This window comes from Paramisgurnus dabryanus, chromosome 15, assembly GCF_030506205.2.
Source record: "Paramisgurnus dabryanus chromosome 15, PD_genome_1.1, whole genome shotgun sequence".
Taxonomy (NCBI): Eukaryota; Metazoa; Chordata; class Actinopteri; order Cypriniformes; family Cobitidae; genus Paramisgurnus; species Paramisgurnus dabryanus.
This window is the reverse complement of record NC_133351.1, coordinates 9,502,325-9,521,390: the sequence shown is the minus strand read 5'-3', so window position 1 is coordinate 9,521,390 and position 19,066 is coordinate 9,502,325. Positions and strand designations below refer to the sequence as shown.

Genomic DNA, 19,066 nt, shown 5'->3' with positions numbered 1-19,066 from the left:
AGCGCTCTGTAAAGCAGCCTCACAATGCGTACAACGCACAACACCAATATGGAGGTTTATTAAAATTGCAAAACATAATACTGTGAAATAACTTTGGTCATAGCAACCATGTGAGATGGCTATGGTTAATTCTGTGTCAATAATAAAATTTTTGGGAGTGAGATCATTTAGGCAATTTACTCCCGCATTTAAATGCAGTTGTCATTTGCAGTGTGTGGTCATAGATCAACCCGGTTCAAATATGGCAGCATGTTGATATTGTCAAATCTCATTGGTGCTTGCGTGTCTCTTGACCACAGACTGTAAAAAAAGATGGACGACGCCCGTTCGCACTCTTCCATTGGTAAAAAGTGAAGCCGCCAGTGTCCCGATACGGCGCTGACATCTTGGGTCTTGAGTCTGCGCAGTTGTGATTTCGGGACCAGTCAGGAAAGTAAAGCCGTGAAATCAAGACCCCGCACTCCCTCACGCAGAATGCGCATATCACAGCTGTCAATCATGACGTGACACCACTGTTTTTATAGCATTAAATAACTAACTAAAAACAAACTTATTTAAAAAACAAATACTTGAATTTACATCAGTGTGATAAAAACTACACTAGTAAAACTACACAAGATAATTGAAGTATAATTAAATTGATTGGTTGGATTCAAGTCCAAATGAATAACATGGGGGAAGCGGGGTTTATGAGCTATACTAGGACCAGTCACTGGGGGGCGATCAAGACATTTTGGCTTCACTTTCCAGGGCTTGTGCGGCACGCTTGCTCTTGACTAGTTGTCATATGTGTTTTTTATCCGAGGGGCATCCCTCGGATCTCTCAGATGAAGCCAATACGGAAGTAATTTAAATTGTAATTCATTGACTGGACGCTTGAGGCTGGCTCCAAAAGGGAGTGAATTCCCATAGACCTCCATGTTAAAATGCCCAACTTTACAGTAAAAAATTATATGTTTACAGCCTGGTACAAATATAGTTTTTTAGTCTGTATAGCCAATTTTGCCCTTCATGACTTCTTGGGGGGGTGCATTTTTTGTAACTCATCCTTTTAAATTATATTAAGCCTTAAAGTTTTGCATAATTAAGGGTGTGGCCACTTGAGTGACGGTTGAACAGCCACTGCTGTCACTAGGGTCGGGCTAGGTGGGTGTGGTTTCGGCAACCCGCAACCTCAGCTTCACTCATGCCCCGGCTCTTTACCCATTTTCGAATATCTGCGAGTGATGTACGGTGACGGCAACGACAGGCACCGCCTACTTTAAGCTTCAAAAACGATCTTTGGGTGACGTCACGGACACTACGTCCATCTTTTTTACAGTCTATGGTTTTATCACAAGATTCACAAGAGCCAATGAGATTCAATGTTATCAACGTGCCGCCATATTTGAATTTATTGTATTTGAATTGCTGTTATTTGTATTTCTTTTATGATGGATGTGCATGCTTTGTTGAACCTTGATAAAATTATGGCATTTAATATTAAATTATTTGTTCATGTTGAACTGATCTGCATCTGGAATAGCATGAGGGTAAATTATGAGACAATTTCATATCTGGTTGAACTAATCCTTAATAGTTTCTTAATAATATTCAAATAAACTCCATAATGTAATTTTGAAATACTTAAATACAAAATACAATAGTAGTACCCTTCTGTTTAATACTCCTACAAAAATACTACTCTACCTCTAATATACCCAAAAGCCTATTTTAACACTCCAGTATACTTCCTACTGTAACAAAAGAGGGCACCATATCCCCCTCATCTTCAGGTGCTGTATACACTTAACTGTTTTTAATAGCACCCATCTCCGTTACCAGAGCTGAAATTTCTCCAGCAGGGTCAGTGTCTAGCTCAACACTTCGGTTTACTGAAGCATCGTGCCATCATCTCATGTGCGGAGAGCTTGTTAAGCTTTCAGCCACATCCTTAAGATCCAGATAGGATTTCCTCATCTCTCCGCACCCGCTGCGCGCAGGCTTTGGGAAATAATACGGCTTCAGCGACTCCACTCAGGGGGACCGAATCCCGCTCCCTGATCCCATTACCCACTGACCCCTTCAGAGCCAAACACCCAATACAACAGCAATGACATTAGACAGCTCTAAATCTTTGCATAATGCATACACAACCACCAAGGGCAGTATTAGGGTTTACATCATTCCCTAAACTCTAGGTTTGTGACTGAAAGCGTTCGGAAAGTACCTGGAATGTCATAGTTGAGATGTTGTAATAATGTTCGTCTTTAAACATAACCCGGTCCCTCCTTTAAACAGGTTTGTTGGGTAGCAGATTAAGTGTGTCAAACGACAATAAACTCAAAATCAAAAAGTTTATTCTGGCTATTTTGTTGTAAAAAAACTATTTTATTCCGAAGCTGCACAGTTTAAAGAATGTATTTATATTTTAAGATTTGTTTAGCATAAATTGAATCCTTTCTACTGGGGGCAAAGAAGGACTCACCAAACCATTCTAGGAAGTTGTAACTTATGGATTTATGATGCATCTTTATCTGTAAAGCTGTATGTATTTCAAAAAGTAATATACAAATAAATCTAAATGATTTGATTTTGTGTGTCAGGGTACAGAAGTGAGACGAGAGCTTTAAGGTAGGCTGATATCTGTGCCGTCACGCTACAGGACATACACTGTCAGTCTGACCGACAGAGAAACCACAGTCAATTACACAATCCCAGAGCTCGTCTCTGGTTACCGTGCCGGGGTTGAGGGAAATCTCAGGTAACCGGCAGTCCCTTGGCAACGGGAAACAAGCAGCCACTCCGATTTGACTGACGGCCGAAGGGAGGATTTTTCCATAACAGAGCCGTGGGTCTGATGCCGTCTTAGGTTAGGTGAGAGTAAACCAAACTCTGTGAAAGAGCTCTCCTATCCTAGATATGAACTAGAGATATGCAAATCTGTATTATAATAGTAAATTAAACGATGGGTTTTCCAAACCAGTTGTTGTCAAAGCCAGGATAAGGATCACGTCCAGCAGCAATTTGATTAATTTTCTTGTCTTTTTTGTTTAAATAAATAAATTACAGGTCTTGTGATGAAATATGTAAAAGCTTGTCCCGATACATTCAAGAAGCAATGAGATCTAAAGTTAGCAATGCACCCCATGTTTATATTTAGTGTTGATATGCTTTAGTTTAGGTTTCTTGAAATAAGCTTACAGTACTCATTAAGTATTAATTTTCTTTCACAAATGTTATTTTTTCTTTAAAGAAACATAGATTAACCTGGTAAAGCAATTTTTTTTTTCATTTAAATAACTATACTTCCATTTTTCGGTGCACCATTTCATTTGAAATTAAAACAAAAAAACACCCTGACCCCTTCCTGACCTAAACAGAAATCAAATAAATATATCAGATTAAGAATCTTTGACGCACTTTTCTTTTTTCGCAAGATAGCGTTGATTCGACTTGAAAAGTTTGGTTCCAAAACGCGATAAAACGCCATTTAAAAAAAAAAAAAAAAAAAAAAAAAAAACAGTTACTGCCAAACTCAGTATTGTATCAGGTCAATTTTTAACCCTGGAGAACCCATGAGGTCAAATTTGTTCAATAGAAGAAATGGGGGTTTGGATTCTCCTGAGTTCTCCAGGGTTAAAAGTATTTTTTTCCTTAATTTCACGCAAAATACAATATCCATTGTGTTATTTTGTCATCTTTTCTCCTTTTTTTCTCAAAACGCAATAAACGCCCCTCCCCCTTTTCTGCAGAATGCAATAAATCTGCTCAACAAATCAGAGCGCAATACACACAGAATCCTAGTTTTCCTCATCTTGTACTTTGTGATCAACAAACAAACAAAAACGCTTAGGTTACTCACGTAACCCCGGTTCCCTGAAATAACGGGAACGAAGCATTGCGTCAGTTTGCTGACGCTATGGGGGAAACTCCTGTTTACTCCGTGATTGAAGCCTATTGGTTAACGTCTGTAGAAAATACAGACCAATGACGTTTGAGCCCGCGCGGGGGCGTGGCACACGTCCCTATATAAGCCGGTGAAATACGTCAAGAGCTCATTATTATTCGACTGAAGCGCGCAGCCGAATAACACTCGCTGCGTAGACGTTTGTAGCACGGCCAGCGACGCAATGCTTCGTTCCCGTTATTTCAGGGAACCGGGGTTACGTGAGTAACCTAAGCGTTCCCTTTCAATACGGTTCACTTTGCATTGCGTCAGTTTGCTGACGCTATGGGGGAACGTAATCCCATCCCGCCGTGCATACACAACGGACTGAGGTGCCCTTACCGGAGAGACACTGCATGTGGCCCTAACCCAGCATATACATAGCTCTAGCGAGCGCAAGTGTAAGCACCATATATGAGACAGTAATACGCATACAGTGAAGTTTCTAAACGCACCATGATGCATATACAATAGAGCACGAGACGGCGGGTTCCCTGAGCGCGCCGCGAGCTGTGCGTGAATTATTAATAGGTAGCCATGACGGTGAGCTAGCAACGCACCGTGAAAGCATACAGAAACGCAGTCGCGTGAATCATTAAGCCGATAAGACCTGTGCTTGTAAGGCAGGGACATCCAGGCTATAAAATCTGACAAACGTAGACGGCGAGGACCAGCCGGCCGCGTTACAAATGTCAACGATAGAAATCCCTGTAGACCAAGCCCAAGATGAAGCCATACCCCTTGTGGAGTGAGCTTTTAAACCAACTGGACAATGTTCATTCAGGGAGGCGTAAGCCAAAGCAATGGCTTCGACGATCCATTTAGATAGCCTCTGTTTAGTGAGCGGCATACCTAAGGAATGTTGCGCGAAGCTTACGAACAGCTGATCTGACTTGCGGTATGAGGCAGAACGGTCCGTGTATATTCTTAACGCTCTGACGGGGCAGAGCGTGTTCGGGGTTTGTTCGCCGTCCGCCGTCGGAAGGGCGAGAAGTGAAACCACCTGAACTCTAAATGGCGTGGTCAAAACTTTAGGAATGTATCCCGCTCTCGGTCTAAGGATCACTTTGCTATCGTTAGGACCGAATTCCAGACACGACGGGTCAATTGAAAACGCGTGTAAATCGCCCACTCGTTTAACCGATGCCAACGCCAGGAGGAGAGCGGTTTTAAACGAGAGAGCGCGCAGGTCAGCCTGTTCGAGGGGCTCGAAAGGGGGGCCGCGCAGCGCTTTCAGGACCGTGGACAGATCCCAAGACGGGACCGTGTTAGGTCGCGGTGGGTTTAGTCTGCGAGCGCCTCTGAGGAATTTAATGATGAGATCATGTTTTCCCACGGTGCGACCGGCGATAAGGGCGTGATTCGCCGTTATCGCCGCCACATACACTTTAAGCGTCGAGGGCGCGCGACCGCTGTCCAGCATTTCCTGCAGAAAGGAGAGAATATGCTCCACTTCACAGGTGTTTGGGTTTAAGTCTTTCGTCGTGCACCAATCAGAAAAAATAGACCACTTTTGAGCGTAAAGGCGCCTGGTAGATGGGGCCCTAGCTTCAGTTAGAGTATTTAACACTCGTCCTGAAAGGCGTGATGGTTGCCGTTCAGAGACCAAACGTGTAGATTCCATAGCTCCGGCTGTGGATGCCATATCGTCCCTCTCGCCTGAGATAGGAGGTCTTTCCTCAGCGGTACTGGCCATGGTGCTGATGTTTTCAGCTGCCATAGGTCGGGGAGCCATGGTTGATTGTGCCAAAACGGGGCAACCAGAATTATCGCGCATTTCATCTCTCTTATCCTCTGAAGGACCTGTGGTAACAGGGCCACCGGAGGAAAAGCATACAGAAGACACGCCGGCCATGCTTGCGACAGGGCATCGTGATGTCTCGAGAAGAAGATCGGGCAATGCGCGTTCTCGTCTGATGCAAACAGATCGATCTCCGCCCGGCCGAAGACGGTCCATATTCTCTCGACCGTCTGAGGATGCAGTCTCCATTCTCCCGGCGGCGGACCGTTGCGCGAGAGAATGTCTGCACCCGTATTGGCTACACCCGGTACGTGAGTCGCTTTTAACGAACGTACGTTCGCGTGAGCCCATAATAAAAGCCGTTTCGCCAGCCTGGATAGGGAGCGAGATCTCAGCCCTCCTTGGTGGTTTATGAACGAAACCACCGTCATACTGTCCGACCGCACTAGAACGTGTTGATGTTGGAGTTTCGGTCGAAAGTGTCGTAGCGCCAAGATAACCGCCCACATCTCGAGGTGGTTGATATGTAGCTGAGACAACTGGTTGTTCCACGCACCGAAGGCGAGCTCGCCGTCGCAGTGAGCGCCCCAACCCGTCGCAGACGCATCCGTAGTCACCACTTTCCTCCTGCTCACGGAGCCGAGCTCCGTGCCCGAGAGGAAAAGGTGAGGGGATGTCCATATCGAAAGCGCTTTCACGCAGCTGTACGTGATTTTGATTAATAAGCGGCCCGACAACCAAGCACGGGGCGGAACTTTCGCTTTCAACCAAAACTGAAGCGGCCTCATGAACAGCATTCCCAACGGTATTAGTGGGGATGCTGCTGCCATCAGACCCAACATTTTTTGGAATCGTTTGAGAGGGAGATGTGAACCCGCTTTGAACGATGCCGCCTCGCGTCTGACCGTGAGCGCGCGTTCCTGTGTAAGCCATGCCCGCATCTTTAATGAGTCGAGCGTCGTGCCTAAGAACGCGATTCGCTGCGTGGGGGTGAGCAAACTCTTCTGGAGGTTGATTTTGAACCCCAAATTCTCCAAATGCTGGAGTACAACGGTCTTGTGCGCAGTAATTTCCCTCTCTGACTGTGCTAGAATAAGCCAATCGTCGAGGTAATTCAATATGCGGATGCCGCTCTGTCTGAGAGGGGCGAGAGCCGCATCCGCACATTTGGTAAATGTGCGTGGTGCCAGAGATAATCCGAAGGGCAGAACTTTGTACTGGTATGCTGTCCCGTCGAGCGCGAATCTTAGGAACGGCCTGTGACGTGGCGCTATCGGAATGTGAAAGTAAGCGTCTTTCAGATCCACTGATATGAACCAATCGCCCGGTCGAATTAACGCCATGATTCGTCTGGCTGTAAGCATTTTGAATGGCCGTTTGGCAAGAGCGCGATTCAAAACGCGTAGATCCAATATCGGTCTGAGGCCGCCGTCTTTCTTTGGAACGAGAAAATAACGACTGTAAAAGCCTGATTCGCTTTGATCCGCCGGGACCGTCTCTATCGCGTCTTTTAGTAATAAAGAACGCACCTCTTCCCTGAGGATCTGCATACGATCGTCTGGGACAGTGGTGTAGAGAACGCCGCGAAACCGGGGTGGTCTCCGGGCGAATTGGAGTGAATAACCGTATTGGATTACGTTTAGAATCCAGCCCGGCATACCGGGGGTGGATTGCCAAACGTGAAATTTGACGGCGAGCGTCGATATGCTTATGGACGTTAAGCCGTGTGTGTGTGTTTGTGTGTACAGAGGAGGAAATTTGCTCTTTTTGTGAAAAGGTAAAAATTTGTGTTTCGCTGTTACAGCGAGGGTGTGTCCAGCGCCCGAGGGGACTGAAACACGCAGAACTTTCGAGGGCGGGCCGGCCGAAGCGGGACCAGAGCCTCTTTTCCTCCTCAGACTCTCTTCAGGGAGGCGGCGCCGGCGTCGGGTCCAGCGTAATCCGAGGACGGGGACCGCGGCGTCGAGGCGGGCCAGTCGGTCGTGCAGGACGCTGGCGCTTGACCTCCGGTTCAGCTCTCTGCTGGGGCTGAGCTGGTGCTGGCTTAGGGCGTTGAGCTGGCGGCGGTTTTGGGCGGCCGGTCTCAGACGCTGAGGCAGATCGTTTAGGTAGAAAATGCCGCATAGCCTGCGACGATTTCTGTGCCTCAGTGAAGCGCTGGGTGAACCCCTCCACAGCGGAGCCGAAGAGCCCCGACGGTGACACGGGCGAGTCAAGAAGGGCAACCCGATCCGTGTCCTTTATCTCCGTCAAGTTCAGCCACAGATGTCTCTCCAGAACAACCAGGCTGGCCATGGCTCTTCCTACAGCCTGAGTGGCGACTTTAGTGGCGCGAAGGGCCAGATCAGTCGCGCTGCGCAGGTTCTGAAAGGTCGACGGGTCCGGACCTGTCTCGTCCATGTCACGGAGGAGCTTTGCCTGGTATACCTGCAGCACCGCCATCGTATGGAGAGCGGATGCAGCGTGGCCGTCAGCGGCGTAAGATTTTGACGCCAGGGTCGATGTCAGGCGACAGGGCTTTGATGGATGGTTCAACTTCGCCCTCCATCCGCCGGCTGAAGACGGGCAGAGATGGGCGGCGACAGTTTCCTCGAGCGGCGGCATCTTGGAGTAGCCGTGTTCGTCGGCGCCGTCCACTACGGAGAGGACGTGGGAGACGGCGCTCTGAGCTCGGGTGGAGTGGGGAGCACGCCAAGATTTGGTGAGCTCCTGGTGAACCTCAGGGAAAAACGGCGCCGGCCGTTGGCGGGACGATTGACGGCGCCCGGGCTGCAGAAACCACTCGTCCAACCGGCTGAGTTGAGGCTCTGACGGCGGCGACCACTTGATGTTGAGCTCCGCCGTAGCTTGCGTCAAGATGCGGATGAGCTCAGAGTCGTGAGGACGCGACTCGGTAGGTTCATCAGCGGCGGCTGCGTGGGCGTCGTCATCCGAAGCCGCCCAATCCTCTAACTCCTCAGAGGATGACATCACTTCCAAGTTGTCACCGGACCCAAAGGAAACCATGCCGCTAGCACTCGGCAGGGGGCGCAGGTCTTCATGGGCGAAGGTGACAGGGTGACGGCGGGGAGACAGAGCACGCGGGGGATGAGCCGGCGTGGACTCGGTCTCAGGGCGTCTTCCAGCTTCACGGCTCCGCTGCTGTTTAGGCGGGAGAGCACGGGAAGCCTTCCGTTTAAAGATCTCGAGGCGGGAGCGCAGCACCGCGATAGGAAGGAGCTCGCAGTGGGCGCAGCCCGCCTCGGCGAGTACGGCCTCGGCGTGGGCAGGACCCAGACAGATGACGCACTCCTTGTGGAAATCCTCCACAGGCAAAGGGGCTCGGCAGGAGCCGCAATGCCGAAGCGACATTATCTCAACGCGCTTCTGCTCTTTTAGATACTCTCTTTTAGGCTCACCGGAAAGCGGCAGGGGAACACGCTGGTGTGTTGTAGTCCGCTGCAGTGCTTGGATCGACGGCGAGTAAGGGCTTCTTCTTCGGAGCAGCGAGAAGGTTCGCGCTGAAGGAGAAAAGTAATGAGCTCTTGACGTATTTCACCGGCTTATATAGGGACGTGTGCCACGCCCCCGCGCGGGCTCAAACGTCATTGGTCTGTATTTTCTACAGACGTTAACCAATAGGCTTCAATCACGGAGTAAACAGGAGTTTCCCCCATAGCGTCAGCAAACTGACGCAATGCGAAGTGAACCGTATTGAAAGGGAACTAAATAATACATTGATGGCATTGATAAACCTGTGGTGGTTTTCTGTGACAGGACAGAAACGTAAGCCAGCAACATCTAATAATTGACATGAGAGGCACTCGAGAGACGGAAAAATGCCGGCTGTTGTTTGTTCTCCCGACTGCATCAAGCTTCTGTCATGCTAACACATTGACCCCAGGGGATCTTATGAAAAACTTTATTATTCCATTATTTTACACAAAGCCAACGAAAATCGAGCAGGAAGAAAACATTTTACAGTTGATCGCTGTCAAAAAAGTTCAGCAACGACGTCCCAAGGATGACAGCAGCAATGACAGTGTTCTTAATAAAACAAATTAAGTGTTTTGATTAATGCCATTTAATGTTTATTTTTGTTAATCAAAATGAATATAACATGGCAAAGATGAATGCACATTTATATATTGATTCAATAGATTTATAGCATAAAAACTTTGAAACTCAAATTTTGGATGCTATGTGAAAGTTTGTAACAGAAAATAGTTGTTTTCATCTTGTCACTTTTTTGGTATAGAAAACACGTTTTTACCGAAATTAGTCAAAATGGATTTATTGCGTTTTGGAACCAAACTCTTCTTGTTTTTTTCTTCTCTTTAAATCACACCGACATTCCCACACTGTAGGATGACGGCCTACCGCAAAGTTTTTTTTATAAAGGCTTCCATCAGCCCCCGGATAGTGATGCAAGCTGAAAATCTGTAGGCCCATTGGAGACTACAGGAGTGACTACAGGTCTGGACTGAGACACTGCTGAGTCAGAAGTAGATCCAAATTCACTCAGATCATTCAATGAGGCTGGGCGTACACCAATGTAAAGGGGGACAGCAACCTACAAAACGAACGTTTAAAGCTTGCTTTCAGGAAATTGGCATTATGTTTGGGAGAAGTTGGTCTCATGGTCCAAGAAGGTCCCAAATGTGATATTCAATGACAAAGTGAAGGACAGGACAACATCCATTTACTATACTGTTTATCCCATATAGACCAGTGGTTCTCAAACTGGGCGACCGCAAAATGGTGCTAGGGGGCATTTTATAAAATACATTAATTATCATGAATTCTGTGTAATTAAACCTAAAAAATAAGGCTTCTAACCAGCAGCACAACTTTGTATAATTTAATATGTTATGTTTCATTAAAATTTTACGTTTTAGAACAAATTTTTCATTCATTTTCTTTGGGGGGGGGGGGCAGTGAAGGAATGCACCGTACATAAGGGGGGTGCTGAAAAAGTTTGAGAACCACTGCTATAGACAGACACATTTACAGTAGGGCAATTTTAAAGTCTCCAATTCGCCTTACCGATCTCTCTCTCTCTTTCTCTCTCTCTCTCTATCTCTCTCTTTTGCTTTTACATTTCAAAATCTGTGCAAACTACAACGCATGTAACTTTTGACTAGCATTTATACTGTATATACAAATGTAATCAGGTTCAATATTAATATACAAATTATTGCCTGCATGGGGTACATCCAAATTATCTCCTAAACTCATCAGCAGTAACAACTGTTATCAATTGCCTTGCATATAAAACACTGTGATACTGTGCAATTAGTACCATTAAACAAAATGGCCAAAACTGATTGGGTATTGAACTCATCTGCACCTCAGTGTTTCCAGCAGCTTTATTCCAGTACAGAAGGGGCGGAGCTTAGAGGCCGGTTCTGCACCACAGCAGTAACACAAGACAAAAAGGGGACTTTTTACCAGGATCAGTTCTCCCAGGAAAGAGAGCGATTGGTTGTGGCATGTTGTAGACGCTCAAGCTTGAGTTTAGATCAGGTTTATCCTGTCCGTCTACACACCTCCAAACCATCCTTCCACATCAAACACAAAACACATTCCCACTCACGCTCCTTGCCACCTGCCATTGCTGAATTGCATTTCTTTAAAAGGATATGTTGAAGTGGACAAGGTCTTATTAGCATATCAATGGCAGACACAAAAGGTTGAGGTATTAGCCTGTGGTTTAAGGTGGTTAAGAGACCGCCTACGAGACAGACACCAAGTTAAAGCATCACCTTATTAACCATTCAACCAAGTCAATCTCATGGATTACGATTTGTAACTATTTTACAACGTGGATATTTGTATGAATTCATACGTTCTAATTTTTACATTTCAGTGCTTTTGCGCCAATTGTGTCAATTAGGTTTAGGGGTGTGGCTTCTCTAATAAGCACACATTTTTGTATACTTTAACTCAAAAATAGGCACATAAGATAGTTACGAATTCTTGTGAGATCAGGTTGGTGGTATCATAAATATGCTAGAACTGCTAAAAATAAACAGATTCGAAAATAAGGAACGTGAGATGCTTGATGCACACGTGACAAGCAAAACTATTGAAAACATGTGATGTGTCGATGAGCATTAAATCATAACCCTTTCAAAAGGAAAAATGCCTTTCTGTTTTTGGAACGAACTAAACTGTAAACTTTTATTTTTCCAAGACACCTGCAAAAATTATAGACGAATTACTTTATCAGCATGTTCCATCTGAGGGAATCTGTCGGGGGAGGCAGCAGGCGGGAAGGTACCACTGTGCACCTGGTACTGAAGCCCCATCCAGATAACAAATCTCAAGAGGAGCCAAACTAAAGCAGTTAACTTTTCAATGGGATCTCGTGTGCTTGTCTCCTGCACTTATTTATAATGCAGAACTGGGTGTACAACTGCAGACACACTCCCACAGTATGCTGCCGGATTTAGATAGCATATCAAAAATAGTGTATGAATCAATATGGATGTAGAATAAATCAAGCAAATATTTGCTACAATCGTTTAAACTTAATGATGGATAATGTTTTAATGCATAAAGTTTAGAAATGTATTATATACTAAAAAGCATTCGTTTTTTAATGTTTAATGAAAGACATTCCTCTCGTTTTAAAAGAAAAAAACTGTCAATATGCAAAACTTTAAGGTCCATCAAGTTTTAGTCGTATACAGACTCAGAGGCAGGCGACAAGGTATAATCATTGTAATGGCAAACAGCAAGGTTATTTTTATCTAGATTACATTTGAAATCGTATTTTTCTATTTATCTCCTAATATTTCTAATGAGCATTTCAACACATTTCTAGCAAAGGCAATACTTACAAAATAAAATATGTATGCAAAATATGTATGCCATTTAAAGTAATTTAGAGAGAACAACTCCCAGTTTCCTACAGTATACAATAAAAGTGTACAAACACATCATATTTTGGTAAATGTGGACATGCAGATGTACTTACTTGCAGTATAGCCATTCAACGACTCCATGTCCATATTCAGGGGGCAGAACTGTGGATAAAGCGAGTTGGTAAATTAGATGGATTCTGTATTACACATTTACATTTGCACATTTGACAGATGCTTTTTTCAGGACATTCAAGCTATGCATTTTATCAGTATGTTTATTCCCTGAATAGGAACAAACCCAATGGCCCTCATTCTCTTAACGCAATGCTCAACCAATTGAGCTACAGGCACACCACACTTTAATGTCACAATCGTCACTTAAGCACACGATTTACTGATGGACTTCCTTAAATGTTAAAAAACTGCAATAGATATTCAAAAATCAAGTAAAACCTAGAATGTAGTAAACAATAAGTGTTCATCTCATTAGCCAAGAAATTATAAAATACCTTGACTTTTTTTCAATGTTTAGTGCACACTTCTGTTTTCCAATTAAATTATACAATTTCCTCTTGAAAAGCTATAGAAACAAGCCTTTTAAAGTTTAATATGCCACTTAATTTTTTTTCTTCAAAATGTTTCATATACAATGCACAAGCATCTCTAAACCTACCAAGCAACGGCACAACTTTTTCTCAGCGTTAAACTTTTTTTATTTATTCACTTTTTAGCTCTTCTGAACTGAATGCCATCGTCGATATCCCTGTCATGCATCATTTTAAGTACATGTTGTGTATCAAATTCAACGCATATTTATTTATAAATTGTCATGTGTATTATTAGGGAAGTAAGAGATAAAGTTATAACTTCCTGGTTATAGGCAAAAATCATACATGCAAACGCAAAAAATGTGTTGCCACGTAGTTTCAGGTCCAGACAGTTATATGTATCGGACATTTTCATTGTTAGAAAGAAACATATTGTTCAGTCTTGGTACAACAGATGGGCCTAAATTCACGTTAAACTAAATCAAAACAGTCTGAGAAAAGAGGAAAACTTGTGAAATCACCATAAGAAGGTTAATCAAGAAAAAAAAATCACATGGTTATGTATTCAATCATTAGATAGACTTAAATGGGAAACTATAATTTTCACAGATGTTAACGGATTTAAGCAGAAATTCCAATGACGTTTGTGAAGCATCACATGAAGATCTATTGCAAGTTGTTATGCTGATGGAAGAAGGAAAAATGACTCAATCTACACACAGTACTATACACATATATAATCTACAGGCCTGGACCCAAATGATTCTTAAAGCATCTTCCTACAAGCACTGTACGTTTAAGAATTAGGAAAATATATTTTTGGTAAATGTGATGTTTAAGTGATGTAAAGAACTGGCATTAATATGTGTAAAACACTTACATTTGCTTTACATTTGGTAAAAGGTGTGTTTAACAAACTAAGTAGTTTACATGAAGAAGCCTAAATCTTACAAATGTGCTTTTAATTAGAGATGATGAAACACTTTAAACCAAGGCAGATATGATCAATAAAAAAATTAAAGCAAATGTAACTAGATTTATGTCTACATTATTTCGTTTAACTAGCTTACATGCAATTAAAAACCTAACATACATAATCCGTCAAGGATTACGTTAAAAGTCACAAAGTGACATTATTTTTTTGGTCTCGAGGTAGCCCAATACAGACGCGTGTATTAGGTAACACATATAATAAGCCATATTTACTTAAATCGAGCAACTTATAAAAATGTTTTGACACAAAGTGCTTTTGAGGTGAACTTTCTTAAATTAACATGAAAGCTGAATTGAATAGTAATAGCCTACACCCAATTAAATACAAAAAGTAAACTTGAAAAGAGAAAACAAAGAAAAAAAAACACAGAACTATAGATTGATGAAATTATAAAATGTAAAATTTAAGCTGTCCTCGAGTACGGCGCTGCGCGTCTCCTGTGGCCCCAGCGCGCACCCTGATCAGTGAACGCGTCTGCGCACGCTGACAGGCTTCACATTCAACACTGCAATACTGTTCCCTACCAGTCCCTCATGGTGTAAGTCACAGACTGCAATATGGATCCTTTCATTAACTTAATAACTTAACTCTTCTTGTAAGTGTAATGTATTGATAGAGTATTAAATGTGTAGCTATCTTGACAGCATTGATGGTAATGGTAAAAACATTTTAAACTATTTTAAATTTGATTTACTTTCTAATATACATGATCTATCATCTCCTACTTATATTGTAAATAAACCGAGGGGTTAATATATTAAAAGTTTGGCATAAAACCTTTACCTTTTTAGTCTCCCCCCTATGAATAGTCGCTTGAGTGTCCCACGAAATCCTTGCGTAAATGAAAGAAACGAGTTAAATTATTTCCAATGACCAAAGGTTTTCAGAGGCTAGTGTGATGATGAAGTCCTCTGATGACTGTCATGTTCAACTGGAGTTCATATTAGCCACAAACAGGGGACGATCTTTCACCAAAACGAAAAAAAGAAGAAAAAAGTTAGGAAGCGAGCTGCTTGTTGGGTTTGTATGGTTTGGCGACTTCCTCTGCGCCGAACGAGCCCGTCAGCTTTTCCATTTCACACGCGTCTAAACGCTTTCCCCCCGACTATTAGATTTCTTCCTTTGATCTCAAACTGCTTCAACATAGTGAACTGAAACCTGCTCAACACCTAGCTGGGTCAATCGATGTCAGGCTCAGGCGAAAGGAGAAACACTCAACTGGATCCACCGGTTCCAAGGGAATTAAGCCATAAATAAGGAAACGATGGGAACTGCCTACAATAGGCTCAAGATTTCCACCTGTCTGAGACTTCTTCGAAGGTTGTCACTATGCATTCTTTATGGATCACGTGCAAATAACTGCATGAATAAGTATTCATTTTAAACACACCAATAAAAGCCTGTACGCGTAGATAAGCACGCGCGCGCCTGTCAGACGCTTCGTCTTAATAATGCACAATAAAGACAGCAATGTCTTAACTACTGACATTCAAACAAGTGATTCAAGCCGGTTCCGCACCTGTCAAAGCCCAGAACAGACAGACGCACGTACATCTTACCTTGACAAGTGCTCAAGTCCAGACCCCTTAAGAAAGAAAAAGCCTTAACATCCGCATTGCTCATGTATATTTACCTTTAACATGTCGAGGGATGACACACATCCATCTCATCGGATGTGGAGTTGACGACAGTGTGGGTTTCAGATGCCGGGTATCCACTGCAGTGCGATATAACCGCAGCAACAGTTCTCGCCTGCTTCCTCCATCTTCAGAACGGACAGCTGCGACCGGCTGACACAGAGAAACGGATCTGTCGGTGCTGCTCGGTAATCGATTAGACGCCTTAATATAAAGCATCTATTTGTGAACTTAAATATTTTTTAGTTTTAATTTGATTAACTCTGAGTTAGGCTACTTTCTTCCTGTTGCGCAGTTGGTGGCGCATTGTGTAACACAAAGGTCGTGGGTTCGAACCCATGGAAACACACACACACACACGCACGCACGCACGCACGCACACACACACACACACACACGCACACAGATAATAAAAATGTATATATTGGATGCACTGCAAGTAACTTTGAATAAAAGCGTCTCCCAAATAATAAAAATACAAACTAATAATAGAAAATAAACTTAAGAAGTTAGAATGAAGACAGATGTAAAAACCCTCTTGCAGGATTAATTGACAAATGTTATAAACTATTATAATTAAAAATCTTATAATTTTGTTAACTTCCAAACTTTTGTTACACATCTTTCACCTGATGTGTCACTTATATGTGGAGGCACCAAGATACATTTTTTATTTTTATGATCAATTTCAAATCAGTGGGTGGGAAAAACAAGAGACAATTTTTACACCACGGTCACTTGATGTGGCCATACAAACCAGCAGGTTGGTATTTAGCTGGATAAAGTCCAGGGTTGTACATTTTCTCATGGGCTCCCTCTACCGGTTGGAAAGTGAAGGACTCAAATGACCTAGTTGGATTCCTGTCAGATCTGTGCAGAAGAGTGATGTCAGTCAAACACAATGCTCTTTGAAAAGGAAATCACTCATTTTTAAACTGTATGTTATTACTATACATATCAGATAAGAATCTTCTCAGGTTAGACTACCATTCTTTTTAAATCAGACCTATGAACAATAAAACACTTGTGAATGTACTACAATCAGTAAAACCACTGGTGTTGCCATTTTCATTATGATCTTAAGAGGGTGAATCAGTGCTGTCTATGGTTAAGATGATTTCATAACTGTGTAAATGACATGTATCATTAAAATGATAACAGGAAGAACTGGAGCAGATCGTATTAGTCATGAAAGGTTGTGCATTTCCGATTTTTCATTGCTTCGTTTACAGTAAATTGAAGATTGAGATGCTTCAACATTTATTACTGTAAGTGAATTTGAAAAGAGTTGAAAATATTTTCAATTTTAATAATGTTGTTTATATCTAATTTATATTAGATAATTTAAATCTGTCTGTCTGTATATTTGTATGTGCTGAGAGTAATAATGATATAAGTAAAGGTGAGTAAAAATTGTGCTTCTCTCCATATACATAGAAAATTTACATAAAATAACTATAATAAATGTGAAATTAATAACAACATAAATCATAAATCAAATATTGCACAACAGAAAACATGATTTGTGATTCTAACATGATTGTTTTAGTACAGTGGTCTCCAACATGGTGCACTGAGTATGTGAGCATGTTTTATTAATATCCTCATTTTTAATATTTATTGATTACATATTTTTATATTAGCTTGGCTTATTTTATGTATGTTATACAAGTGAAATACAATAAAAAGTTTAAGAAAAAAAGTTTTGGGAAGACTACATCAAAAGAATAGCCCTCTAGATTGCTGGAGACCCCTGTTATAGTACTTACTGTTACAAACATGGTTTGATATCAACTACAAAATTTCTGAAAGAGATTTGGTGGAACATTAGCAAAATGCTATAAACCACTTAATCAGGTCACTGTTTCAATTACATAAACTGCGTTCTTTGAAGCTGCATTGTTTGTTTACCATCAACTCTTTCATTTGTAGAAGTATCCTCAGATAACAATCAGTTACTTTTGTTGAGAACCTGCTAGTTAACTTTCCATAGTTTAAAGAGCACTGTTTGAAGTAGAGGATGAACCGTTAGACACCCCCTCCTCAGCCAACCTCTCTTATACTTCTTTATCTGTTGTTTGTTTTACATTTATGTCTACCCCCACCCCTCTTTGTAGTTTTCAGCCATCCATGGATTACTTGAGTCATTTTCGAATGGTTTCCACAATAATTTTGCATTTATGCATCTGCCCGATGATTTAATCAGCATGTGCATTCCTTGGGAATCAAATCCATAACTTTGGTGTCACTAGTGCCATTAAGCTACAGGAAATTGCTGCAGAATGTAGTTAGTACTAAAAGTTGATTGAAATAGTATTTCTACAGAATTTTTTACAGTATGCCTTTAATCATTATTTAAAGGAATAGTTCAGCCAAAAATGAAACGTCATCATTTACTCACCGTCATGTTGTTCTAAACATTTATGAGTTTTTTTGTTTTGATGAACACAAAGGAAGATATTTTGCTAAATGATGGTAAGCACACAGCTGCCGTAACCATTGACTTCCATAGTAGGAAAACAAAAATTATGGAAGTATTGTGATCAATGATAAAGAAGATATTTTCATAAATGATAAGCTCCCGGTTGACGGTACCCATTGACTTCCATAGTAGGAAAACAAAAATTATGGAAGTATTGTGATCAATGATAAAGAAGATATTTTGATAAATGATGGTAAGCACACAGCTGACGATACCCATTGACTTCCATAGTAGGAAAACAAATATTATTAAAGTATTGTGATAAATGATGAAGACGATATTTTGGTAAATTATGGTAACCACACAGTTACCAAGACCATTAACTTCAATAGAAAAACAAATATTATGAAAGTATTGTGATAAACGACAAAGAAGATATTTTGATAAATGATGGTAAGCACACAGTTGATGGTACCCATTGACTTCCATAGTAGAAAACAAAAATATGGACATGTTGTGATCAATAATAAAGAAGATATTTTCATAAATGATGGTAAGCACACAGTTGACGGTACCCATTGACTTCCATAGTAGGAAAACAAATATTATTAAAGTATTGTGATAAATGATAAAGAAGATATTTTCATAAATGATGGTAAGCACACAACTGAAGGTACCCATTGACTTCCATAGTAGGAAAACAAAAATTATGGATGTATTGTGATCAATGGTAAAGAAGATATTTTCATAAATGATGGTAAGCACACAGTTGACGGTACCCATTGACTTCCATAGTAGGAAAACAAATATTATGAAAGTATTGTGATAGATGATAAAGAAGATATTTTGATAAATGATGGTAAGCACACAACTGACAGTACCCATTGACTTCCATAGTAGGAAAACAAATATTATGAAAGTATTGTGATAAATAATAAAGAAGATATT

The 19,066-nt window shown here is 41.9% G+C and overlaps 1 protein-coding gene across 4 annotated transcripts in view; it reads right to left on the bottom strand.

The window, feature by feature from the left end:
- ikzf2 (IKAROS family zinc finger 2) overlaps positions 1 to 15,977 on the bottom strand; it is a 38,222-nt gene extending 22,245 nt beyond the window's left edge. The window contains exons 1-3 of one of the 4 annotated variants that reach the window (XM_065252095.2): positions 15,693 to 15,976; positions 14,843 to 15,024; positions 12,631 to 12,679 (exon numbers count right to left, since the gene is read on the bottom strand). In XM_065252095.2, the coding sequence (XP_065108167.1) occupies positions 12,631 to 12,664 (34 nt within the window). In that variant the 5' untranslated portion in view covers positions 12,665 to 12,679; positions 14,843 to 15,024; positions 15,693 to 15,976. Of the gene's footprint in view, positions 1 to 12,630; positions 12,680 to 14,842; positions 15,545 to 15,618 lie in introns of those variants that run through there. The other 3 variants (XM_065252093.2, XM_065252096.2, XM_065252094.2) reach the window with 3 other exon arrangements.
- Between the last annotated feature and the right edge of the window lie 3,089 nt (positions 15,978 to 19,066).